The 27,819-nt window shown below is 41.8% G+C and overlaps 1 protein-coding gene across 1 annotated transcript; it reads right to left on the bottom strand.

Moving 5' to 3' along the window:
• Positions 1-542: 542 nt before the first annotated feature.
• On the bottom strand, positions 543-27,432 carry LOC310987908 (uncharacterized protein). The gene is made up of 14 exons (XM_083974377.1): positions 27,353-27,432; positions 14,010-14,055; positions 12,997-13,149; positions 12,229-12,346; positions 11,705-11,883; positions 10,662-10,743; positions 10,420-10,541; positions 2,869-2,919; positions 2,536-2,700; positions 2,042-2,159; positions 1,702-1,880; positions 1,086-1,167; positions 814-952; positions 543-651 (listed from the first exon to the last, which is right to left on the bottom strand). Exons 1-13 carry the CDS (start codon positions 27,425-27,427, stop codon positions 826-828), a joined length of 1,497 nt encoding a protein of 498 aa, XP_083830503.1. The 5' UTR covers positions 27,428-27,432; the 3' UTR covers positions 543-651; positions 814-825.
• Positions 27,433-27,819: the final 387 nt, after the last annotated feature.

The raw sequence follows: 27,819 nt of genomic DNA, 5'->3' as shown, positions 1-27,819 counted from the left end.
AACCCACCTGACATCCTAACACCGCAAAGATACTAAACCTAAACCAGAACCAGAACTGGGACCGGAACCAGTGCAGTTCTCTAAGGCAAACTAAGTTTATTATTTGTAAAGATAAAGGGATTCAATGTGCTTGGCAGACGTAAAAGAATATTGGAAATGTTGAAATTGACGATCAAATAGTAAAAAAAATTATCAGTCAAGGTTGTTTTTTTTTTTTTTAAATCGCTTAGGTCTTTTTTTTAAAAAAAAAACATAATTACCAAAGATAAGGATCCAATTAAACAAAATTATGTGAATATCAATCAATCAATCAATCAATCAATCAATCAATCAATCAATCAATCAATCAATCAATCAATCAATCAATCAATCAATCAATCAATCAACTTTATTTATATAGCACATTTAAATAAAATGTGCTCATTTTAAATACATCTGAATATGCATTTTAATTGAAATTGAAAACAAAAGTAAACAAAACTTATAACTAGAATTATTATTACGAAGTTCAACTGTTAAATAAATAAAGAAACTCAGATGAGCTTAAATGCAAATTTATTGATCACAATTACATCCTTTAATATATTCAAAGATTGACCAGACTGACGACAGTGATGATGATGATGATATAAGAAGCTTTCTCCTGGTCACCTGTTTGAAAACATTTCAAGGGGGTTTAGTACGTGAGGAAAAAAATGTGTTTTTTCAACTGAAGACACATTTTTTAACAGTGCAGTGGAAGAAACATGTAGCTACATATGAGAATCATAGGTAAAACATAGATATTTGCCAAAGGCCCTTTGTGACTCTTACCATTGACCCTGTTCAGCATTTGTAGAGCCTGTTGAGCCTGTAGATGTCCTTCCGGCTCATCTCAGTAGCCACACCAAACTCAACGCTGGCATCGGGAATGGCCACCAAGGTGGGCCGGTTGTTCTTGGAGAAGGCGTACCTGGAACGACAGGTGTAAGAGTTAATGAGGCAGCTGAAGAAGAAAGTGAAACAAAAGGTTTAATAATACAGAGTTAATTTTATTCATTAAACCAAAGTTCTCCATCCCACACAGCTGTTTCTGTTCTACCTACTTGCTGTAATGCATCACAGAGTCGTAGTCGTAGGTGGTTCCCTGGTTCAGAGTGTTGACTTTGTCAAAGTTGTGCTCTTTTCCTAAAGATTAACAAAGAGAACAGAAACAAACACAATAATTCATCTCTGTAGACATACTGTTTAAAATGTACAAAAGTTGTTCTTTTCTTCTTGGTATTTTATATTCCAGGGAAACTTCTTCCAGTTTTCTTTTTGAAATGCAAGTTTTTCCAGTAAATTTTAGTATTAGCCTAATATTAATTTTGATTATGATTTTAATTTCAATTTCTCAATCTCAATTTCATTTTTCCCCCCTTTTTAATTGTTATTGCTATATTCAATGTTACCGTCTGACCCATGGACTGTAACATCTGTCAGAACCAGACTGGCTATTTCCCACTGTTTGTTTTCAATCTCTGTGCTATGCTAAGCTAAAGCTAGCTGGCTGATCATAGCTTCTCAACAAACTAAGTGAGACAGTGATGTGAAATGTTGAACACTTTGATATTTTCTGAGTGTTAACTAAATGAAGTGTGGATTTAAAAGCTGTGTCTTCTTTCTCTCTGTCTTTCTGCAATGATTTTATACTGATAATCGCAGCAGACATGAACGAACCAGGGATGACGTTCTCCAGCACGATGCGGATGTACTGGTCGCGGTCAGAACGTTTCTGCTCATGGTGGAAACCCAGAGCGTGGAGAACCTCGTGCTGGACCGTGTCGTGGTAAACGCAGCCCGAACGCTGCAGGGACAGATCCTGAGGAGTGCTGCGACGACCGATGTAGGAGAAGCATCTGTGACGACAAAGGAGACACATGCACGACAGAAAATCAGAGTAGTATATGCTGATGATGTTGTTTTTTGTTTTATAAACAGGGAATATTCAAAGAAATAGAAAAGTCTAGTGTGTCATCCAAGAAAACAAGTCATGCAAAGTGTTGTAGGACATGTTTACCCGTTAAGGGACTGGATCTTCAGGTAGTGTCTATGGTCGGTGCGTTTGATGAAACGGATACAAGAGACGCTGTGGAAGGACTCCAGGCCACGCTGGATGATGGCCGCCTCACGAGAGGCTGTAGAAGCAACAGGATCACATTATTGAAGTGATATTTTTAAGAATTAATGTAATCAGTGTTCCCTGGTGCTAATATTCATGACTTCTATTGGATTTTACACTCCAAAAATATTCAGCATAATATTCAAGATGCATCGATTTTTATCACAGGTAAGATTCCTATCCATTTTCATGACACAGTTGTAACATGAATGAACTGATTCATACTTTTGTTGAACCAGGTTTATAAAATATAAATGTTCCTAAACCATTTAAATACAATTACGATTGTTTTTGTTTATATTGTTGGTGGAAATCTTAATATATCCCAACTATTATGGATTTTCATTTGTTTTTAGATTTTGAATTAAGAATTGTTCTCAATCTTCACTCACAGTAAACGCTTCCAATGGTGTAGGGCACGTAGACTTTTCCATCGGCAGCTTTGGGCCACAGGCAGCTCCCTGCAGCCCCCCCAGCTGTGCAGGGGTCGGCGTTTCTCTCAGCTTCAGAGTCGTAGGCGACATCGTCCTCTATGTAGGGCTCATCAGGAGAACGGACTGCAGCAGATAATGTGATCAGTAAAAATATAAAAGATCTTCTCTGACTGGGGTGGTTGTCTCTGTCTTTGTTGAATTATAACAAACAACCTATAACAAATCTAATACGTCACTCATTCTGCATCGGAGCTGAAACTAAACTTTGAAGTGACAAAGAAAAGTTCTCACCAAGGTCCCTGTTTGCTCTTTCAATCCTCTCTGAAGTGGTCAAAGCCTGATCTGTACAGGAGACACCGACAACGGTTTATTGTTTTAATGATCAAATGTTTGTACTTAGACTAAATGCAAAATATATTTTGATAAAAACAAAATAGTGAACTTACAAAATCAGAAAATGTCCAGAAATCATGTAGAGAAAAAACAGAGATAGAAAAACAAAGTGAAAGACACACATTTTACAAAACAATTTGAGAATTACAGAGTAAAAACTATCCTGTATTTGACAAAATAGAAAAAAATCTCACGACCCCTCAGATTTATCTGGTGACCCTTTGACCTCTACATTAGGAACCATTGGACTAAAACCACCAAACATTCATGTTATATCATAACATAAAAAACGATCAACTTAAATAGCAATTTTATTACAGAATGAGAACTTTTACTGCCAATGCTTTAAGCACAGAGAGAGTAATATAGTATTTTTACATAAATGCTTTGTTACTCCAAAAAGGTAAGAGGTAAAAGAAATAAGTAAATGTAAAACATTTTAAGATAAACTCACCTCCTCCTCAGCCCAAGCTGAGACAGCCAGCAGGACCACGAGTCCCAGAATGCACCTCATTTTGACTATATGTCACCAAATAACCTGCAAAAAGACACAAACAACCAGTAAAATGACTTATGTCTCATGGGTCAATGAAAATGTTTTCTAAATGACACTCACCCGAGTCACCTCTGTCTCTGTGGAAGGAGAAACACAGTGAGGAAGAGGAGGAGGACATTTCAATTTATAAAGCATTGGCTGCACCAGGAAAACACTCCCTTTTACTGATATTTAGGGGGCAATGGAAGAAATGGAGTGAAAATAGAAATTAGGACCCGATAAGAAAAGTTCACCTTGATGCCACGTTTCGTTATTCCCATCATACGAAGCTTTCTAATCTTATTTGATTTAGATACTTGGCTTAAATTAAACATTTCCTGGCAACGGTGTGAGCATGTCTCCTGCATTTACTACATTTCTAATAACTAACAATATAATTTTTACTGAGTTCAAAACGGTTTTTCATCTAGTTCATCTAGTGAACACTGAGTGGACTGACACATGCATTCACACCTTCACAGTTTACACCTCATCCCATTTCTCATTGTTCTGCAGTGGTATGGATGGAGTATGGGTAAAAATATTTAAGTTAAGTAAAGTTAATTTAAAAGAGTTCAGTTTTAGTGTCTACCTAGAGTATCCTGTTTTCTGATATGAAAATATGCAAACAATAAAAATAAAAAAGGGACTGTTCTTCAAATCAACAGCAATGATGTAACGTTAGCGAAAGTAACAAACAGCTGACTAAACACCCCTGTCACACCCCTTTGTATGTGGTGAGATCCTGAAATAGAAATAGATGGGAAATGGAATTGGGCCATGGTGTGTTTACCTTCACATCTGCAGAGTGTGGTTGGAAACTTTATGTCAAGACCCATTCCTGCAGGAAGTAGACATTACTGTGAGATAAAACAGGCCCAGTATTTGGCCCAGAAAATTATGTTTTGTAAAATTTGTCTAAAAAGAAAAGATCCCTGTGTGCTCAATTGAGAGCTGGTATAGTTGGTCTTCATATTGAGACAGGCAGATATGTTAGCACAGCAGAAGACGATAGAATTTGTAATATGTAATTATGTGACATCCAAGAGGTGGAGAATGAAAGTCATTTCAATTCAATTCAATTCAATTCAATATCTTTATTGTCCACAATGTGGAAATTTGTCTTTGGCTTCACCACTTACAGTACGCATAAGACCACATAAAATACAATACAATAACACACAATAAATAGCATAGCAAAAGAGTAAAAGAATAAAAGAGTAAAAGAGTAAAAAGGTGATATATATACTCCAAAGTGTCCTGAAATGCATTTATGAATTTAATATTGACATTTCGTGTTCTATTACGTGTCCTTTCTATGACTCTATAAGACAAAATTTGTACAGTAAGGTAGATCCAAATAACGAATTTGTGTGGTTAGATGATGCTGAGAAGCTAAAACATCTTTTTCAGTTGAATAGCCTATATATTAGCATTTTCTTTATTTCTTGAAAAGGCTTGGGCAATGAGACGAAGAGCGTTAGATGAGTACTGAAAGTAATCTTAAATTGTTTATTTATGTATCACACCTGTGTGGCAGGAAGGACTGTCTAGTCTTTGTTTTTGTATTTGTCATTGAATGTGTCTTGTAATCCCATATGGGATGGGCCACAGTGGTGGCATGACACGAAAATAAAAAATCATTAATTCAACCCCTTGCCATTCCGACGGCCCGCCGGCGGGCCCGCGGGGGGGTTTTAATCAGGGAGGTGTCATAGAGGATGTCACCAGTCACTTGAAATAGTCATGCCACATATCGTTGGAAAGCTAAAACTCTTGTGATTAAAGATATGCCGACCATTCCTAAATATAATCATCACAGCAACACTCGAATCAGACTATAAACATGCTAACAAAGTTCGTAAAAAGCCGATATAACTCACGATTTGTGTCAGGGCAGGCTCAGGATCACAGGGTTTCCCCACAAACTTGGTGTCGTTACATTCAGAAAAGTCCAGTAAATCCAATCCAGTAAAGTATTTAGTCCAAAACACACGGTTGTACCAGTAGATAACCTCATCCCGCTGCTGCATCTTATGAAATTACGCATTGTATATCCAGTAAATCCGTTTATTTCTCCTCATAAGTCCGGCGTTTACATGAAAACAATGTTTATTCAGAGCCAGTCTATTGACGAGCCTTGCCACTCTCCATTAGCCCCATTGTATCGAACTTGGTTGCAGTTCCACCAGAATTCCACTAGGAGTGCTCGCGGGCGAGTGCAGAATGAATGGGGCCCTATGGAGCTAGAAGGCTAAATTTGTCCCTTTCACCTGGTAATAGTCAAAAAATCGCAAATATTGTTGTAGTTTCTGCAAGATCAATATGGATTATAGGTTAAAAGTGAAATTGTTGAGAAGTTTTGTCCTTTCGATTTCCTACAGGTTGGGCTGTTGTTGCCCATAAAACGCTAGCATTCTGCTAATGCATGCTGATTGGTCAGTGACGGACTTGCGACTATTTACGACCAGAGATCACCTGATGACACAGTAGCTGTAAAACGGGCGAAAAGCTGTTTTATTTCTTTCTGTACCGCTGTTATTATGCACTTTTATTAACTTTTAATATTTTTTCAAGCGAGAAAGTAACTGTTTAGTCTCCCAATATGCGGTCAGTTTATCCAAATGACGGCTGTTTAGAAGTCTGCTCCGATGTTTTCGGAGAAGTGAAGCTGCACCTGTGGAGCAATGAGGGACATCACAGCAGCAGCAGCCGGTCTGCTGACGTGCTCGGTCGGCGTACCTCTGTCGTCGATCCCGGCGGAGAAAACGGTCGTTAATTAACTTACCCGTAGGTTTTTAGAGGTTTACCACCGGCTGGTTGATGAAATCTAACAATTGTAGCAGTAGCATTAGTTTATTGTTTGAATGAAAAGTGAAGCTTCATTTGTGTATTGGACAGAGAGCAGTGCTGCCTGGGGGCTCTGTAGCCTCCTACGTTCACCACATTTACATAAATAAATAAATGTTTTACAATGAACCGATCGCCTGCATTAAATGTTTTTAAAAAATATATATTATTATGTTATAGGTTATAACAGCCTTTCTCAGACACTGGGTTATAACATGGTTACGGTCCGCGGTTCTGTAGACGGGCTGGACGGGCTGTCATCGTGCTCTGAGGTGACTCAGAAATTACCGTAAAGCAGCACCTCTTGTCTGTGACGTCATCATGTTTTTTTGAACAGCTTTTTAGAACAGAAAAGTGAACTTAAAAAATCCAATATTCAGCCAAGTGCATTTTATTGCTTCCCCCTTTTGATAATAATATTCAAATTACTTGACAAAAAATTATTTCCAGAGAAAAGTGGATTTTTAGGGGTGTATCCCCATTGACTCCCATTCATTCTGCACTCGCCTGCGAGCGCCCCCACATGGACAGAGACGTGTACCGAAAACCCGGAAGTAGGACGAGAGTGGCACTTCTCCTCAATATTAGAAATTCTCTGGTTTATTTCACTTTACAAAATGGCGCTGCCCTCTGACCTTTCGATTGACAGCTCACTCGACCAATCACAAGCTCCCTGTCCCCGGCTGCCGCCTGCAATAGCGAATGAGTGGCTGTGTCTCATGAGGAACATCCCCTCCGACAGCGCTGAATGGCTTCAGCCAATAGGAACCGATCCCGATGGAAACTGTAGCATTGAATAGCCAATGAGATTACGAAACGAACGATGTGCTGCATTCACGGTCCCTGGGAAAAGGCAGCACTGCCATTTTCATGCGTAACTTTGCAAAAGCTGCACTTTGGCGCATGTATTGTTTCTCAATGGCAACTTTAGGAAAACGCCTAGATATACACTTAGAAAAACATGTGTAAAATACTCATTTTTAGCAGGATTGTTATCAAATTTGAACTGGGGCCAGGTAAGGCTTCATGCTGTAGTCCCATTGTGTTTTCCAGCTAAAATTCTCAGCCACACTCATCTTCAGGCATCTGATTGCAACAAAAAAATTCAGGCGAGAATAAAAACATTCTAATTCAGTGTGCTCCCACTGAGATGAATCAATGATAGTAGCACTTATAGTGATTATTTCAGTTTGGGGAAAAACTTCAGAGTGATACCTTTCAAAAGAGACCAAGTCCATCCATATTCTCCAAACAGTTCAAGAACAGCATTCAATTTACTTTGGGTACGCCTTGGATAGAACAATATTTGGACAGGCTGTGATTGGTATTAAAAGGCGGCGAAGAAAATCTCCAGCATCGTTACACCAGCATGAATCCAGATACTTCTGATTGAGAAACTGTTTTCGAGCCTTCAACTGTCCCTTTACTGCAGTCTCAGGTCTCTGAACATGGCCGACAGAAAGTGGAGCCTGATGAGAGCTTCAGGCTGAGTGGTTTTCTTGCAGTGCTAATAAAGCCTGATTGATTGATTGATTGATTATCTGAGTGACGGTGGCCTTTCTATCAGCTCCAGTGAGCCGGACCGTTCTCCTTTAACCCTTTCTCCTGCCCTGCTCCCAGTTGATTCGCAGCAGCTCTCCATAAAAAAAGAAATATCCATTGACATTTATATAGTTGCTACTCGCTAGCCACGCCAGTAAATACCTCACATTTTGTAAGCTATGTCGGTCTGACTATAGTTTAGTTTGGTCCTTGGGTGACAAAGGGAACCAAGAAGAGTGAAGTCATGGACACACACACACACCCTCTGACGGAGGTGTGTGGTTCGGGTTCTGAATTTGCTGACAGCACTGTTCTGTTGTTGTTTTTTTAAACATATTTGCCTCCAAGTGGCTCCTCACCACAGACACTCGCTGACGCTCTCACAATGTTTGCACTTGCACTTAACACACATTTCCTGATATACATTGTAGCACAATTCATTGTAGCTATGGAAGGTTCATTAAAAGTAATTTTGTTTACATATTTGTATTCATTCATTCATTTGTAGGGGAGGGTTATATGGGGGCGGGGATGAAACACTTGATGTGAACTTTAAGTGAAGCTTCTGCAGGATTTGATACTCTGCACGCCACCAAGACGTGGCCTCAACTTATAACAGTGAGCTGCAACCAATCACTTGCTTTTATAATTTTTTTTACTAACATTGAAATCCTGGAGCTGCACTTGCATGTATATTGTGTAAGTGTTTGAAAGTGCATAAACAGACAACAAACAAATGTTCAGTGAAAATGTACATTTTATTAAGGAGAATATGACAGAATCCATAGAATTATAAACGCCTGGTTCGATGTCTGAAGTGGCGTCAGGACTTGTTTTCATCACCTAGTGGGGAAAAAGAAACACGTTTAAGGCAACAAACAAATACAGTATACACTTTTTTATTGGTTTGTCTCAATTTTTCCTTTGTTGACATATGAACAAACTTAGGGTTGATGTCATATTTTAATCCATGTTACTGAGCATTTCTCATGTTCAGCACCAGGGACGTGCACATAACTATAGAGGGGCAGGGGCTCAACATCAGAAAAGGGCAGTAGCCTATGTACAATTTTTTCGGGCCTTAATATCAAAATAAATAAATAAAAATAAATTACAGTTACTATTTAGTCGGTAGAGAAAGCCTGCACGCCTTCAAGACTGCAGTCAACACGCTGGACCAATTTCATGACTTCTGAACTGGTAGGCTAAGGCTATGGTATTAGGTGCACATTAACATGTGCACCTAAAAAAAAGTGCAAGTGCAAAATAGAAGTAGGCTAAGCCTACAGGCTACACACACAAAACCAAGAAATGACTACTGTGACTGCTACTGTGCAGAACAGCAGCAATATTTACAACAGCAAAGTCACAATTACCAGTAACTCAATATCTGGAAACTAACAGTCAGTGAAATCAAGCTGAGTGAGTGATTCCTCCTGTTGCTGCTGCTGTTCACTACATTCAGGTGATGTTAGACAGAGGACGGGGTAGGGCTTAACTCTTAACAAGCAGTCAGCTAAACAAACACAAATGAGCGCTTTTCTGAAATATGACTCATATTAAGCTCGTTGAATAAGTGGACGGCGACTTGTCAGAACCGACAAGGACGTTATGTTGGTGGATTTATAACTCACAAGATTCGACACAAGTCGCTCCACTGTCACGTCTCATCTACGCGCGGCAGTGGCACACACAGAGTGGCACACTGTGGCACACACAGAGTTATTGACGAGGCAGCAGCTTCTACTTCTCTCTCTCTGGACGTGCTGGACGTGCATGTGAGGGAGCGCGCACCGCGGGGCAACCCCCCCCCCCCCCCCCCCCCCCCCCCCTCAGTGAGGGACGGAGCGGAGCAGCAGCGGACAACACACACACCAACATACATACACAATACCGTGTGTATTACAAGGAAATGCGTACGGTAGATAACCGTGGCATTTTTACAGCGCGGTTGTTTACATCCTCATGCACAACAGGAATGCATTTATTGAAGAAAAAAAAAAAAACATTAAAAAAGGGCACTTTTTAATACGAGGCAAAAAGGGCAGGGGCTCAAGCACCTTTTGGGCCCTATGTGTGCACGTGCCTGTTCAGCACATTAAGATGCTGATTACAAAACATAACCATATTACATAGATTTAATTACAATCTTAGAATTTGTTTTATTGGTCAAGTATGCGAGGACACATATGGCTACAAGGAATTTAAATTTTAACATAAAGTGAAGTTTGATTAGAAACAAAGAAACAACAAAGGAACTGAACAGGCAAGAGAAAGAATGAAAGTAGTTGAACAAAATAAATACATAAATAAATAAAAGAATATTAAATACTAGATCAATCTGCAGGCAGGTGATGGATCATTATGAACACTTTGTGCTATATTTTCATATTTATAGTGACTGCAAATGATGACATCATACAAGGACCGTGCATTTTGGCTGTGCAAGGTGGGAACAAAAATTCACACCTGTCGTCCAAGTCTTGAGAAATCCAGAGTTTCAGAGACTTACTGTGTTTAACACTTGTAGAGCCTGTTCAGTCTGGCGATGTCATTCTTGCTCATCTCTTTGCCTGTGCCAAACTCAACGTTGGCGTTGGGGATGGGCACCATGGTGGGCTTGTTGTTCCCAGAGAAGGCATACCTGCAGGAAACACAGAGGATCAATGATGTTTATATAGTTCACATAACAAAACCCCCTAGAAATGATTGGTTTACTGTTGAAAGGATAAAAGGTTTCTAATCAATAGTGGCCCGCTCAGACCTGTGGTACTGCATGACAGAGTTGTAGTCGTAGGGTGTGTTCATGTTCAGAGTGTTGATCTTGTCGAAGGCGTACTCCCAACCTGAGGAGGAAAGATCACAGGAAGAGTGAGGAAAGGCTGAACCAATGTCAAGAGTTGATGTTTTGTTTTTCATCACACATGAAAATAAACTGAGTCTTTGAGTTTGATGTTGTTAATAAAGAAGTAGTGTGAATCCAACATTATTGACATTGACAAAAATGATAGGTTACACTTTACAATAAGGGTCCCTTAATTAAAGCAGAAATAAGTGATATATTTGTGTTAATATAAGTCTTAAATAGTTATATCTTCCGACAGCAATCACTTACATAGAGTGTTTGGACCGAAACACGGGTCTGTCAGTCACTCTGCTCTGCTCTGAGCCGAAGAGAAAACATTTATCGTATCCTACAGTTTTTATCCAATGAGGAGAGAGAACGGCATGCAGGGCTGTGTGTGCAGCCAAGGGATGCCGTGAATGTGCCGACGCAGGGACGAGGGCTGTTATGGTGCGTTCAAGGCAGCCCGTAACTCGTGTTTTTCCGACCTGTGAAGTTGTATCAGTTTGATCTGGTACGAGTTCACGGGTCGGAAGTTACGAGTGGCCGTTATAGTGACTTTCACAGGTAAAACAGGTCGGAAAAACACGAGTGGGTTGCCTGGAACGCTACAAAGTCGTAAGTTGTGACTTGAAGCTGTAATTTACGATTTCAAAAGCCTGCCTGGAACGCAGCATTAGCGAAAACGACCGGATCACTCACTTCTGCTTTAATTAATCCATTAGTTTATATATTAATGCTTAATAATGTACTAACTAACGTTAATTAAGGGACCCTTATTGTAAAGTGTTACCAAATGATATTCAACTGACTGAGAAAATAAGTTGAGAAGTCATCAGTCATTTAAAAAAATATATAAATTGGATTTATTGTGTGTGTGTGTGTGTGTGTGTGTGTGTGTGTGTGTGTGTGTGTGTGTGTGTGTGTGTGTGTGTGTGTATGTGTGTGGTCCAGGTGCTGACCGGACTGGATGTTCTCCCACAGGATGCGGATGTGCTGGTCTCTGTCGGAGCGGCACTGCTCGTGGTTGAAGCCGAGGGCGTGGAGCAGCTCGTGCTGCACGGTGTTGTGGTAGAGGCAGCCACGGCGGTCCAGAGACAAGGTCTGGGAGTAGCCACGGCGACCGACGTAGGAGTAACATCTGCATGCGTGCAATTAGAAAACAACAATTGATATATTTATTATTTTATAAAATTTTATGTATTAAGTCAATTTTAAACAGTAAATTATAATAGGTTTTATTTAAGATTCAACTAAAAACCATACGAATTAAATTAGAAAAGTAATTTCCCACAACATTATGTTTTCTTATTCCAAAATAGATAGCCAACATTTAGGAGGTGAATTTAAGGAAAAAATAATACACAATATATATAGGGTATTTACATTTTGACGTTAAGATGCAGCCATACAGTGTTATTTTCCCTTTTAAATGAACTCTTATCAATACAGTTATTATCAACACGTGACGGACAGAGGTTGTTACCCGCTGTCGGACTTGATGCTCAGGTAGTCTCTCTGGTTGGTTCTCCTGACGAAGCGGATGCAGGAAACGCTGGTGAAGGAGTTCAGGCCACGCTCGATGATGGTGCGCTCACGGGAAGCTGGGAGGACACACAGGCAGGTCAGAGGAAACGTGCACGTTCAATTCACACTGCAGCATGTGCAAGTACTGTACATGTTCAATAACATGTGCAGCTTTAATGTTTAACACTGGACGTTTGGTTTTTACAGCAAAAAAAGTTCATTAAAAATACAATTATTTAAAGTTTATTTCAGGAAATGTGAGAAAATTTGGAAATATATATTTTATATAATTGTAAATATGCTGACTCATCTATATTTTGAGTGTATTGCACATTCTGTTTTATTCAATTGTTGATTTTTTTTGTCTGTTCTTTTGTCTTCACTGTAATGTGTTGTTACAATTCACATTATGTTAAAATATATAAAATATAAAAATATATTATTATTTTTAAAGGATTCTATTAATGATTAACCTATATAATAAAAAAAATGCATATTTTCTTTTGTTTATTAAATAGCCCATACAATTTGAGATATAATATAGCACAGATGTATCTATAATTGTTTCGTAGTGAAATGACCTAAAATCCAGAAATAATAAACCATAACATCAAATTATTGGTATTAATCCCATGTTTTAGATAGATAATGGAAAAAACACATTACAACCCATGTTATATTTCATTATCTGCTTTAAAACAGCTTTAATGGTTTTCCAGTCACTTACAGTAGTGCGAGGCGATGACGTAGGGCACGTACACTTTCCCGTCAGAGGACTTTCCCCACATGCAGCCGCGGGACGTGCACTGGTCGGCGTTTCTCTCGTTCTCATTGTCATAAGCGATGTCATCTATGACGAGGGGCTCGTCCTCTCTGCGCACTGTTGGATCAAAACATTCAAGACTCAGCAATTTCGTAATCGGCATTAGAAATAGGGATTGTTTAAAAAAAAAAGTTGAGAAGTGAACAATTGATCCTTTACTAAATACTTGAGATTCAAAAAGGGATTTACAAAAACAGCAGAGAACACTCGTCAAAAAATCATCTATAAACAAATGTATTCATTCATAAATAAATTATAGAATTTGCAGTTTTAGTAATTTAATATGAATCATTAGTTCATATATACAGTATGTATTACAATTCCTATTTTTAAAGCCCGTTGAAAGATGAAATTAAAGATATTTGTTTTTTGACATCTTTGGTCCTCCATATAAATCTGATCCAGCTCATGTTTAATATTTTAATTACTACAGTACTGTACATGTGAATTTTATTTTCACAAACTGTAGCTCTGGATGTTCTGCGGCCTTTATCCACCAGGGAACATGAACATACTCTAATTCACTGATTCAGTACTCTGCATTATGACCTTGTCCATGTGGTAATCTGTCCAGAAGGTGGTGATAGATCATCACGGCAAAATTCATATATCTTCAAAGGTTTTAAAACTGGTTTCCAACTTTTTGCCTGTCAATGAGCTTTTGTAAACATGTTTTTCAACATGTCTTGCACTGTGCATGCTGGGTATAAAAATAGAAACATCAAAGCGTGATTATACATAATTGGCATCTTATATAATTCATAATAAAAGCTGTCAAATCACTGGTGTGTAAATGAATCATGGTTTTTAATTAAGTCAGTAAATCAGCTGCCAACACTTCATAAATAAACAATTGAATAGTTCTCCACCAAAACAAAAATAAATAAACAAACTAGAAGAGGCGTGAAGCGTTTTACCGACGTCCTTGTTGGCCTTCCACAGCAGCTCAGAGACGGACAGATCCTAGATCCGGGAGACAATGACACGACTTAATTAGTAAAGAGTTGTGTTGTGTCGTCGGCATAACTGGAGAGGCTACACTGCACATCCGCACCACATTCATGGTGAGATAACTGACAAGAAACATTAACAGTTGCTTCACGTAGAGGCTCTGTGAGTTACACTGGCTCTTAAGGGTTAATAGCCAATCACATAATGGGTTGTTTTTAAGTAACAAAGTAATACATGCTATTAAAAAACGTAATAAATAAATACATTTCTGACTCAGCACATTCTATTTTGAAGCTTTATATCACCCAGAAGCCATTTACAATAAAAATATAATCAATCAAATTATCAGATTAAAATATTGAACATTTAATATTTCTATGATATAAATTATTATTGTGTGATTAGTTTGTATGTTATGATAGCATAAAAACCTATTGGTATTACCAAAAATATACTGTTAGTAAAATTAGCTTTTCTAATGTGATAGTAGGGGTGTAACGATACACAAAAATCACGGTTCGATACGTACCTTGGTACTTATTTTAAGTTTATAAAAGTATACTTTATATTTAATTTTAAGTTTACTAAAGTACACTTTCAAGTATACAAAGGTACATTTTCAAGTATACAATTACACTCATCTATATACTCCTTGTGTATTAAGTAGGCTATATACTTATAGTCCACATTTTAGTTTATTAAAGTATACTTTATACGGCCATTTTAAGTTTACAAAAGTACACTTCCAAGTATACTGCCTCAGTTTTAGTATAAAATGAGTATACTTGTAGTACACTTTAATAATCTACTTTTTTGATAAGGGTACGTTTACATATCACTTGAGAAAACCGAATTATTGTCTTATCCAACTATAACTGGACAACTGAGTTCATGTCAACGCGTTAGTCCATCTTAGTGGAGCAGATAAAAGCAAAATTTGAGTGGAATTGTGCAAATTATGATACAAGCATGAAATTTCGTGTATTTGTTCTGGAGAGGCTTCTGATCAAATTTTGTCTGACTAGACATTTAGGTGGCCATTTTTCAAGATGGCTGCCAATCAGTGGCGTAGGCAGAATTTAAATTTTGGGTGGGCCAGTACAAAATCGGATGGGCCATCTTTTATCAGGAGAGTGCATTTCATCTAGCGCACATCACATTTATTGCACAACTTTTTTTTTTTTTTTTGTAACTTGTTCTTGACCAACACAATATTTGATACATACAGATGAAATTATCTTTTCTGCCACTATGATGATAAACTGTATTTAACTGTACCTATGTAAACAGTAAAACTCAGTAACCAATCACACAAGCAGCTCCACGTTGTCCCTGTGTGATGTTCAGGGACAGGTCAGGACAGTCTGAGGACAGACAGCTTTGAGGTTGAAGTCCTATAAAAATGAAATGCACCTGTGACTGTGACAGGTCTGTAGGTACGCCTTGACCACATATCAGCTGATCAGCTGCAGTAGAGGAAACTCCGCTCCACCGCGAGGAGCGCTTTTTAAAATTTTTATTTTATTTTTTAATTAAGCTATGCTAATATGCGAGAGGATACTGTAAACCAGCGCGGATCCGGTGTATTTATCAAAGCGTCACCGTGCTGAAGCAGCGGGTCTGTTTGAGCTGCGTTCATGAAGTTAGAGGCTATACTTTCAAACTCTTCAGGCAGTGATCAGTTATCAGTGTCTGCGGCTTTTTGACTCGTTACTCACTGGTCTCTGTGTTTTAGCGATCGTGCTACATGGCTGAGTCCAGTATTATACAACAGGTAACATTGTCTCTTTTCACCTCCTCTCTCCCTTGCTGGCTGCACCAACGTTTTAAACAGAGATCCGCTACATCTGTCGGCTTTGTTTGTTTACATTTCACAGAACAACTCCCATTAAAAACGATCGATTAACCGCAGTTAAATTAATTTAATCAATTAAATTTTTCTTCTTATCAAACGTGGACAGGCGGGCCAGTGATTCGTGTGGGCGGCACTGGCCAGGCCCACTCCCTGCCTATGCGCCTGCTGCCAATCACCATTTTTATATCAATGTGTGTAGTTCTTATTTTATTTTATCGATCTTGGTGTCAATTACTATATTTTCAAGTCTGTTGAGTTGGATTTTGTGATTTTATACAGGGTAGCACCCAACAAATTAATTTCGTAAAACAGTGTTTTTCAAATTGTGGGGCGCGCCTCCCCTTGGGGGGCGCCAGAGTTTTTAAGGGGGGGCATGATGTGAGAAAAAAAGAACTGTAAACATTAAAACAAAAGTTGAGTGAAGTGTCACCTGCACAAAGGGCTCAATGATTAATTGCATTTGCAATTATATTGCAATATGATCAAATGCGATTTTGTAACACACAGGCTGCGATTATGCTCTAGTGTCATTTGTCGTGCAAACAAGGGGGGATGGGGCTGTCGGTGAAAAGAGAAGGCAACAATGCCACACTGTTACGTGTTGTATGTTGTTCTAAGGCTCCGCTGAATGTAGCACTATCCCAATTAAAAAAATAAGAGCGTCTCAGGGGATGCTGCTGAGCGACAGGTGTGCCGCACCACATCAGGTATGTAGCAGGACCAGTGGCACAGCGTCCTTCCGCATACATTTCTTTCTTTTTTTTAAATGACTGGAGCACGAGCCAAGTTTTCCTCTACTACAGCTGTACAGCTTTGTTCATTTCGTACGTAAGGTGCGTGTTACTTATTGTGCAGATCAGGTGCATTCGTGGTCATGGGGATTTCCAGGGGCAGACAAGAACACCGTAACGCTACAACAATAGCTTCTGCCACCAGCTTTCTTGGATGTTTCTATTCCGGGGTCACCAGTGTGGGGGGTGTGGAGCATGAGCACGTGCGTTATCCAGTTAAACTTTGATAAAAGCGTCTATCTGAATCGGAGTTGGAGAACTCCGATATTAGTTGGACTAACGTGTTTACATGAACTCAGTTGTCCAGTTATAGTCGGATAAGACAATAATTCGGTTTTCTCAAGTGTCATGTAAACGTACTCAGTGTTACGTATTTTATGTTGGTCTCAGGCTCGGCTGAATCTACTTTGGCTGTGGAACTATCAGGTATGCTGCTGAGCGAAAGGTGTGCCGCACCACATCAGGTATGCAGCAGGACCAGTGGTACAGCGTCCTTCCGCATACATTTTAGCCCAGTCCCGATACCAGAGTTTGTTTGTTTTTTAGATGACTGGAGCATGAGCCGAGTTTTCCTCTACAGCTGAACAGCTGACATGTGGTCAAGACGTACAGCAGAGACCTAGTGTAGCGGTTTTGGTACTCATCCTTGCGTTGTGTAGTTTTAACATACGAGTCAGACTTTCACCGTTGGCAACCTCGCCGTTTATTGTGCACACATGGACTGACCTGGCAGAGAAATCCACATTTACAGTCAGTCCAGCTCTTCTTTTCTCACACACACACACACACACATACACGGCAGGGAAACAGCATCTCCCGACTGCCTAAACATTCTCAAAACTAACATAAAATAACACAAAGCGTACCTGGCAGAGAAATCCACATTTACAGTCAGTCCAGCTCTTCTTTTCTCACACACACACACATACACGGCTGAAAAATGTAAAACGAAAGGAAAGTGCAGGTTAGCTACCACATGTAACCCTAGCTATGTTGTAAACAGAAATAAAAGAAAAACACCGTCAACTTTATATGGAAAAGGACATGCTTGACCGTTTGGGAGCTATATGCTTAAGAAATACAACTTAAACCACCCCTTAGCATTGAAATTAAAGTAAATAATATGAAACAGTAGCGGAGCTCGTAGCTTGTGCACCTACCAGGGAAACAGCATCTCCGACTGCGACTACCCCCCGGGGTGCACGACCCTAATTCGCAGGGGTGATGCATTTAATTACCATAGGAAAAACAAGTTTTTGTGTTGTGTGGTGAGTTTTTATGGCAAGTGGAATCAAATTATCTTTTAACTCCGTTACATTCCCCCCTACTGATCTCCACTTGCCCATATAACCAAACCAAAAGAAAAAAAAAATGAGACTGGACCGCATATTCCCATAAGTACAAACATACCAGGTACAAATAACATCATATCAAGAGGAGGTAATGGATAAAAAAAAATGTTCAAAGTGTACAGTGCTGCTAATATCACAGATACCAAATACTCCGGTCAAGAGACTATTCTTGAAGAATTAGAATGAGGAAGGGTAGCAAAGCCTTCCGACACCCATAGGAATAACATGCCCATATACATGTTAAATTACTTAGAAATCATGTCAGTAAAGCAGCACACAAATTTACCACCCGGACACACCCATCTAGTAGTCACACACAGGTGTCAAACCATCACAAAAAAAATATAAGAACCAAACCCTCCTCAAAATTGAAGGAACTCATAGGCCATATTTGAGCCAATAATCACCTACACATATGTAAGGCCATAACAAGAAATAATACTAGCGGCCAGCAACAACTTTCTGGTGCATATTCTAAATAAGTCTGACGACTGGCCTAACAACTCTTCCATATCTTGTTCGCATTCGCTGCAAACTATCACAGGAATGATTTTGTCCTGCCTCTGATGTAGTAACAGACCTAGCATCAGGAGGCAGCAAGTCAACTGAGAGAGAGACAGAAGGTTGAGAGTCAGGTAAGTCAACAGAACAGTCAGCATTAACAGCAGAACCACAAGGGTCAGACTGGTTCAGTTTGTCAGAAATGCTCTTGTCTGAACTGTCAAGCCTGTTCTCATTGCAACTGTCAGGGTCAACTTGATCAGGTGCGTCAACTCCGGTCTTGTCATGTCCATCCACATCAGCCATAGAGGTCGACTGATCTCCGGTGGAGGCTGGGAGCTGAGAGATCCAATAGACAGTCCTGTCCTCAGGTCCACATCCAGGAAGAACAGTCGAACCATCATGTTCAACACCCACCACAGACTCATCCTCAGCCTCATCATCAGTCAGGTCACTGACAAAAGAGCCACCATCTTCCGGATCAGCAGGAACAGGTAAAAAGTTTACAGGCATGATGAGGTTCCTGTGAACCACTTTCTCCTGGTTTGTCGCACAGTTCCTGAGTCTGAAGGTGTGAGTGTTATTCTGTTTCTCCACAACAGTGTACAGATGACTCTCCCAGCGATCAGCCAGCTTCCTCCGACCTCGTTCTCCTTTGTTAGCCAACAAGACTCTGTCCCCGACCTCCACAGGTGCACCCCTGACCTTGCGGTTGTACAGCTCAGTCTGTTTCTCTTGTTGTTTTGTGGTTGAAATCTGAGCAATCCTGATAGCCTCTGCCAAGTCACGGCGGAGACACTGCACATAGACATCATAATCCACCACTCGCTCATCCATGAGCACAGACTGAAACATCATGTCCACCGGCAATCTGGGAACTCTGCCGAACATGAGTAGAAAAGGTGCAAAACCTGTGGTTTCATGGACTGTTGCATTGTAGGAGAAGGTGAGTGAACGCAGGAGCTGGGGCCATTTCTGTTTGGCTCTGGGTGGAAGAGCTCTGATCATGTTCCCAAGGGTGCGATTGAACCTTTCGACTGCCCCATTGCCCATGGGATGGTAAGGTGTTGTATGAGACTTCTCAACGCCAGCGACTTGGAGCATCTCTGCAATCAGGCTGCTTTCGAAGTTCGCACCTTGGTCCGAGTGCACTCGCTCTGGGAAGCCATAAACACAGAAGAAGTTGTTCCAGAGTTGATGAGCGACAGCCTTGGCGGACTGGTTGGGACAGAGGTAGGCCTGAGCCAGTTTAGTAAAATGGTCAGTCACAACGAGCACGTCGAGAGATCTGTTGGATGAGTCTTCAGCTGACCAAAAGTCAATGCAGACCAACTCAAGAGGTCTGGATGTCTTAACACTCTCGAGTGGCGCCCTGGCCTCAGGTTCAGGAGACTTACTGACCAAACAACGCCGACAGTGCTGCACATAATCCTTGACATCCTTCTCCATCCCGATCCAGTAAAACCGCTGTCCAGCCAAGTAGAGCGTCCTCTTCTGCCCCTGATGACCCGCCTCATCGTGGATACCTTTCAGGACCTTACTTTTCAGTTGTGTGGGTACGACATACTTGTACGTCTTTCTCTTTGTCACAACATCTTTCGACGTGCGATACAGAACACCTGCCTTGATGGAAAGTTGTTCCCAGTGCCGGAGAAGCCGCAAGGCTTCAGCTGGCTCACGGGGGCGTTCTCGTCTCGACGGACGTCTCTGGCGTTCCACAAAGTGGAGAACTCGACCCAAGCATGGATCAGCACGTTGCAACTATGTCAGTTTGTCAATGGGTAAAGGGCGGAAATCAGACAGGTCGGAAGGCAGAAGTGACTGAGTGAGTTGCGGCAAACAGAATGCATGAGGGGGCAAGCAATCATTCTCCAGAGAGTGTTCAAGAACAGCTGACACAGCTTTTGAGGAGATAGGAAGGTGTTGGGGCACTGCCACTGCACTGTTGGAGGCCACAGTCAAGGGACGATGTTGCAGGCGGCTGAGAGGATCACAGGACCAGCGAAAAGCATCCTGCACACAGTCAGGTTCCAAGGCATTTGCTGCCTCCAAAAGTGCACCATAGGGGACTGTAGTGAGGCGATGGAGAACACTGGGGTGCACCAAAGGCTCACGACTGAGGGCGTCCGCCACCACATTCTTAGGACCAGGAATGTATCTGATGTCAAAGTCATATGGGGCCAGTTTCGACACCCACCTCTGCTCACAGGCGTCCAGCTTTGGTTTACTGAGAATGTAAGTGAGCGGGTTATTGTCGGTCCATACAGTGAATTTGTGACCTCTCAGCCAATGGCTGAACTTGTCGCACACAGCCCACTTAAGTGCGAGGAATTCCAGCCTGTGTGCTGGGTAGCGAGACTGGGCATAATTCAGCGACTTGCTGGCAAACGCAATGGGCCTCGCAACATCATCACCATCAGCCAGCTGAGAAAGCACTGCCCCGAGACCATTGGAGGAGGCATCAACCGACAGGAGGAAAGGCTTACTGAAATCGGGGTGAGCGAGAGTGACATTGTTCAACAAAGCCTGCTTTAGCTTACTGAAAGCCTCACTGCATGCAGGAGTCCAATCAGCCGAAGAGAGGGTCCAAGATGTAAGCCGGACCTGCTTACCTCTGGTACGTCGCACCCTCTTTCCACCAGATGTCAGCGCGAACAAAGGCTTGCTAATACCAGAGTACCCCTCAAAAAACTGCTGATAAAACCCAACCATCCCAAGAAAGGATCTGATCTTGGTGGGGGATGGGATGTCTGTGCCCTCCAACATTAAGTCATTCTCCTGCAACTCCACAATAGCTCTGACTTTCTCGGGATCAGTTGAAATGCCTTCCTTCGTCACAATATGCCCCAGAAACTTCACCGAAGGTCTCATGAAGTGACACTTTTTGGGAGCTAGTTTCAGGTTGTGCGCCTTTAACCTCTCAAACACCATCTCCAACCTCTGTAATGCCAGCTGTTCATTGGGGGCGAACACAAGAATATCATCAAGATAACACAAGAGGCACAAAAAGTTTTGATCACCGAAGATAGCCATCATCATCCTCATGAACGTGGCCGGGCTGTTGCAAAGTCCCTGCGGGAGCCTGTTGTACTCATATAGCCCAAAAGGAGAGGTGAACGCGGTGAACTTCTTATCCTCCTCATGTACTTCCACGTTATAATACCCAGAGGTCAGATCCATGGTTGAAAAGAACGCATTCCCCCCCAGGGCAGCCAAGGCATCAGCCTGGTGAGGCAAGGGATGTGCGTCGCGGACAGTGCGTGTGTTCAGCCACCGAAAATCAGTGCAGAGACGCAGGTCGCCGTTCTTTTTCCAGACAAGAACAAGAGGTGATGCATACTCGCTTGCAGACTTCCTTATGATGTCACGCTCCTCCATCTCATTTAAAGCTACCCTCAGCTTCTCATAGTGTGATGGGGACAGTCGGCGATAGGGGAGTCTGAAGGGCTTGCTGTCACTCAGTCGGATGCGGTGAACAAAGTCTTTGGCTTTACCACAGTCCATCCTGTGGCGAGAGAAGATGGACTCATACTTAGCCAGCAGGTCAACAAGCTTCGCTTTCCAGAAGGGGGACAGGTGAGTTGCGTCAATGTCAATGTCCTGCAGTCCAAGGTCAGAGAGCATAGGGTTAAGTGTCGGTCTGGCAGTACAGTCTGAGTCAACAGTCAAGCTCTTCTCACTGGCTGTGTCAGGTTTGTCAGCTGTCTTTGTCACAGTACATTTCACTTCATCAGGTGAGTCAGTCACATAAAAGTAGTCAGTGTCAAAGTCTTCCAGTGCCACACAGGGTGACACGTCAGCAATCTTGCAGTTGCGTCTCAATGTCACTGGTCTGGGGGAGGGGTTAATGACTCTCACTGGAACACATCCGTCGCCCCACAGTGGTGTTACAACACGGCCCACCATCACTGAACGCGGCACAGTTCTTGACACACTTGGCTCCACAACCACCGTGCTGCCAGCTGAGAGACATAGATGGGCAGGTAGGCGACCCCAGACTAAGTGTTCTGTCAAGGGCTCCAGGGTCACTGCATGCTTGAGTTTAACAGTACCAACCTTAGCAGGACACTCATCACCTCTCCATGTCTCCACAGTGGTCAACAGCTGCAGCAGGCTCCCTTCCTCCACAGGGACTTGACCAGAAAGAGACGTTCTCTCCCCGAAGTCTCCAGAGTACTTCAGCGCTCGAATGAGGTGTTTCATGACATTGCTGCCCAGAATGAGATCATCACTTTGGCCCTCCACGATGAGCGTTGGAACCGAGAAGCAACAGCCAAACACCCTCATCTGCAACTCACACACACCGACAGGGTTTGTTCTCGAACCTCCACATCCAACAAGGACAACTGAAGTGGGAGAGACAGAGTCAGGGGAAACAACATTATTCTGCTTCAGGAGGGGGAGCACACTAGAGCTCAAGGAACAGGCCATAGAGCCGCTGTCAAGCATAGCTCTAAGTTTTACAGTATCTTGGATCAGCACATCAGTGTGAAACAGGTTATCAGTTGCAGACAGTCTTTGTGTATTTTGAATAATCACAGTGGAGTTATCACCTGCTAAGGAGCAGAACTGTGAGTATACTGACTCAAGATCAACATCATCAAAATCTTGTGGGGACACGTCATTTGGCCCTACACTACTCCCCTGCTCATGTGGGCCAGCTAGTTTCCCTGCTGGTTGGAACCACCAGACTGAGCAGCAGGTAAGTCAGAGGGAGGAGCGCTATGACAGGTCACAGCCTGATGTCCAGTAGCGTAACAGCGAAAACAAAGCCGCTCTCTCCTGCAATGAGACACAGTATCATGGTCGTCACCCCCACAAACAGAACACGGGCCCCGAGACCTGCTGCGGCCACCAGCACCTGACCTTGGTGACCTGGAATGACGGGAAGCCTCTCGCTGCAGTAACCGCTCAAGGAGAGTGATAACATGGTCAAGCGACTGCCCTTCAGACTGTGACGTTCTGCCGGCTGTAACTAGTTGAGGGGCAGGGGCCCCCCCTGCAGACTGGGCGTGGCACTGCAAAACGTTCGCAGCCTGGTTGGATTGCAGGCTTCCGGTTGGGGTTGAAGACTGACGCTGCTGGAGGCGCCTCTTTCGGTGGTGTCCATCCAGCCTCACCTGAACATCAGTAGCCGTCCACTCTTCCAGCGGCTTGCAGCTGAAGACTAGAGACAGCTCAGTATCTGGACAGTGAGTGATAAACATGACTGTGACTTCACGGGAAGGATTGTCGAGAGTCTTTCCCTGTCTCTTTAGTCCATCTACAGCAGTGTCAATGGCTTTGTTAAGCCGGATCCAATAGTCAACAGCTGTCTCTGTGGGTCGTGGCTTTGTGTCATAAAAGTCAGCAAGGGGCATAAAGGAAGTCACAGAGTCACCAAAGTGCTGCTTAAGTATGTCAAATACTGGTTGAGGGCCTGACTTTAAGTCTAAGGCGTGTTGACTGCGAAGCCCAATGGTCACTACATCACGTGCCCTCCCCCTTAGCTTGCCCAAAACCTCATCCACCTGGTAACATAGCTCAATGCCCCTCCTACTCAGGTAAAGCCTCATAGCTTCCTCCCACTCAGAGACTGACATCCTATCAGTGTTATCCCCCCGGAAAGGATGTGGTTCATAACTGTCATGTGTAATTGTCAAGTTAACTTTAGAAAGATCTGCTGTGGTTGACTGAGTCATGTTAGCATCAGTAGCTGGAATGGACTTAAGACATGAAACAATGTTCTCACCTATACTGGTCCCTATCTGTTTCACCAGGTCACTGAGAACGTGGACATCTTGACCAGAAAGTGCAGACTCCCCATCCACCCCAACATCTGCAGTGGCACATGCACTATCCCTCCCAGGGCGACTGTGAGGAGTAGATGTAACATGTCTGTCTTCACTAAACCCATCCAGTGTAGGAAACTGACTGAACCACTGTCTAGAACCCCTACCAACACTTGACACGTTATGTTGAGCCATTGTCTTTGAAAAAATGAAATAAAATCTCAAAATCCACAACTAAGATTATGTTGCCCTTTTGCAGCTTTAAGTTACTAACTTATTACTCTTCTCCTTTCTTTTCTTTTTCTTTTCTGTCTTGTTGACAGTTATCTCAAATAGAGAAAAAATATATACCTTGGGGGATTTATGCATCAAATGGACCACAAATATGATGAAAGAGTGGAAAAAGAAAGAAAAAATATATATATATCCCCACTAATACACATTAAAACACATCACTATATCAAAGACATGTTCACTACTGGAATCCACAAAAAAAAACCTTCTCTTTTTTTTTTTTTTTTTTACTTCCTTTTTTTTTTTTTCCCGTGGCACAGACAGGCCACTTATAAACAGAAAAAAAACAAACAAACAGTCCAAACCCGGGTTCTTTGCTGCAACCGGACTCACGATACCCAGGACATGAATAAAGCACAGGTGAAGCAGTCGCGTGCAGAGCCACAGGTCCCACGTCGAGCTCGCAGCGTCACCATGGAGACGAGCAGACCCCGGCAGCAGTGAAGTCACGGACGGGTCACGGCACCATTGTAGCGGTTTTGGTACTCATCCTTGCGTTGTGTAGTTTTAACATACGAGTCAGACTTTCACCGTTGGCAACCTCACCGTTTATTGTGCACACATGGACTGACCTGGCAGAGAAATCCACATTTACAGTCAGTCCAGCTCTTCTTTTCTCACACACACACACACACACATACACGGCAGGGAAACAGCATCTCCCGACTGCCTAAACATTCTCAAAACTAACATAAAATAACACAAAGCGTACCTGGCAGAGAAATCCACATTTACAGTCAGTCCAGCTCTTCTTTTCTCACACACACACACATACACGGCTGAAAAATGTAAAACGAAAGGAAAGTGCAGGTTAGCTACCACATGTAACCCTAGCTATGTTGTAAACAGAAATAAAAGAAAAACACCGTCAACTTTATATGGAAAAGGACATGCTTGACCGTTTGGGAGCTATATGCTTAAGAAATACAACTTAAACCACCCCTTAGCATTGAAATTAAAGTAAATAATATGAAACAGTAGCGGAGCTCGTAGCTTGTGCACCTACCAGGGAAACAGCATCTCCGACTGCGGCTACCCCCCGGGGTGCACGACCCTAATCCGCAGGGGTGATGCATTTAATTACCATAGGAAAAACAAGTTTTTGTGTTGTGTGGTGAGTTTTTATGGCAAGTGGAATCAAATTATCTTTTAACTCCGTTACACTAGCACAGTCTCATCGGTGCATTTCATAATTATAAACTTCTCTCTGTCCTCAGACTGTCCACTACCCAGGCCATCACACAGGGAGAGCACGTGTGGCTTGTGTCATGAGTGTGTTACAGAGTTCGATATGAATGTTCACATAAGTCTTATTTGTCAGTTTGAGGTTCAAGTTGTCTTTATCCCCAATGGGGCAATTTGTTGTGCAGCTTGCTACACTCTTTTATAATGCTGTGCAGACAGTTTTTGTTTTTTAAAGTTAAAAACTCATACCAGCAGATAAAAGAAAAGGTAAGAACAGATTCAATAAAACAACAGTAAAACATCTTCATAAAAGTGCTGTCCACATTAAAGTGCCTGAGTTTGGGATAAAAATACATGCGTTGGTGGGCTTCCAATCTGTTGTCAATAAGGTATTTGTAACTTTGTACAGTCCCACTGCCCGACCATTTATTACAACAAGGGAGATGGCATCCTGTTTTTTCCTAAAATCAATGATCATCTCCTTGGTCTTGTTAACATTGATATCTAAGGGCTTTGTTATGCTTTGTTATGCTTCGTTATGTTGTCATGATAGTTAATAGGCCTATGCTGAGAAACAGGCTTGCAGTCTAAAATAAATCCTACAGGAAAGACCAGTTTATTTTTAATAAATCATATTGTTCAATAGATTCAAATGAGAGCTTCCTTGCACAATAAAGTTATATATTAATCTTTTTTTTTCTCCTTTTCTATTAATAAGGCCATCTATGTGTCTATATACAAATACAATACAATGTATCACTTATGTCATTCAAATTAGTCAACTACACACATTTCTATGAAAAAAAGGAACTTCGGGTGGCTAATTTGGCAGCCATCTTGAAAAATGGCCGCCATCTTGGATTTTCACGTCCAATCGGACAGATTTCAGCAATATAGGCCCTAGAGAACAACCAAAACAAATTTCATGCTTGTATCATAATTTGCATGATTTTTCTGTTATCTACTCCACTACAGGTGCTGGAGCCTGTGAGCAACACAGCCAGACAGAGAGAGAGAGAGACGGACGGACAGAAAGAGGCAAAGAGGAGCCACTGCCCCCACCCCTCCTACAAGCAGGAAGGGTCTTCAAGCCTTCTCGCTAACGGTAGCATTAGCGATAGCCACGACGTAAACGGGCTGCACGTGTAGCTGCAGGCGGACTGTTAACACACACAACTGCTCTTCCGGAAACTCACCCGTGCTCTGCGCTGTAGGCCTACCGCCCCGTACCGAAACGGTTCAATACAAATACATGTATCGTTACACCCCTATGTGATAATGTTCATTTTCTGTCATTGCAGCCAAATTACAAAAATGATTTTAATTTTGGACACTTCAGGTTTCCATATTTATCACATTTTTAAGTCCAGGATTATTATCAATATTTGACCTGCAAGTACAATTACAGATTTGTCCCTTAATTTGTTTAATCAATAATTGTATACATTCTCTCTGAATTTGTTTTAAGAAATAAAAATCCCATATATATATTTTATTATTCTAAACATAATCAGCATGCTGAATGTTGTTATTCTGAAATTCAGTAGGCTATCTTCTCACCTTGTCTTCAGCCCAGGAGCAGGCGGAGAGCATGCAGATGACCAGGGCACTGAGTGTGAACTTGAGCAGAGCCATGTTAGCAGCCGGCAGGTGTGAACACCTGGATCCTGCTGCAGCTCCTGTTTATAGCCTCCTGTGTGTCTGTTCAACCCCCGACCAGACTGATAAGATTCACTTCTCCTTGAAAACACGCTGCTGATTCCCACCGTCACACTCAACAACACTGAATAAAATCTGCTTGTGGCGGCATTTTTTTTTCTTTTCTGGACTTTGTGAGAGAGTCTGATCTGAAGACACCTGGTTGGTTTTTGACTGGCTGCTGCTTTAAAGACAAACCACATTAATCCACATTGTGATTTTATTTATTGTTAATTTGTTGTTGTTGTTGAAAGAGTCACATTGTTCTTTCACATTTTTATAATGTCTTTCTAGACATGGAAGATTATTGAAGACTGTTCAAGCTTTGA

Source organism: Trachurus trachurus (genome assembly GCF_905171665.1).
Source record: "Trachurus trachurus genome assembly, chromosome: 6".
In the NCBI taxonomy this organism is placed as follows: Eukaryota; Metazoa; Chordata; class Actinopteri; order Carangiformes; family Carangidae; genus Trachurus; species Trachurus trachurus.
Note: the sequence above shows the minus strand (reverse complement) of the source record. Positions and strands in the feature narration are given on the sequence as shown.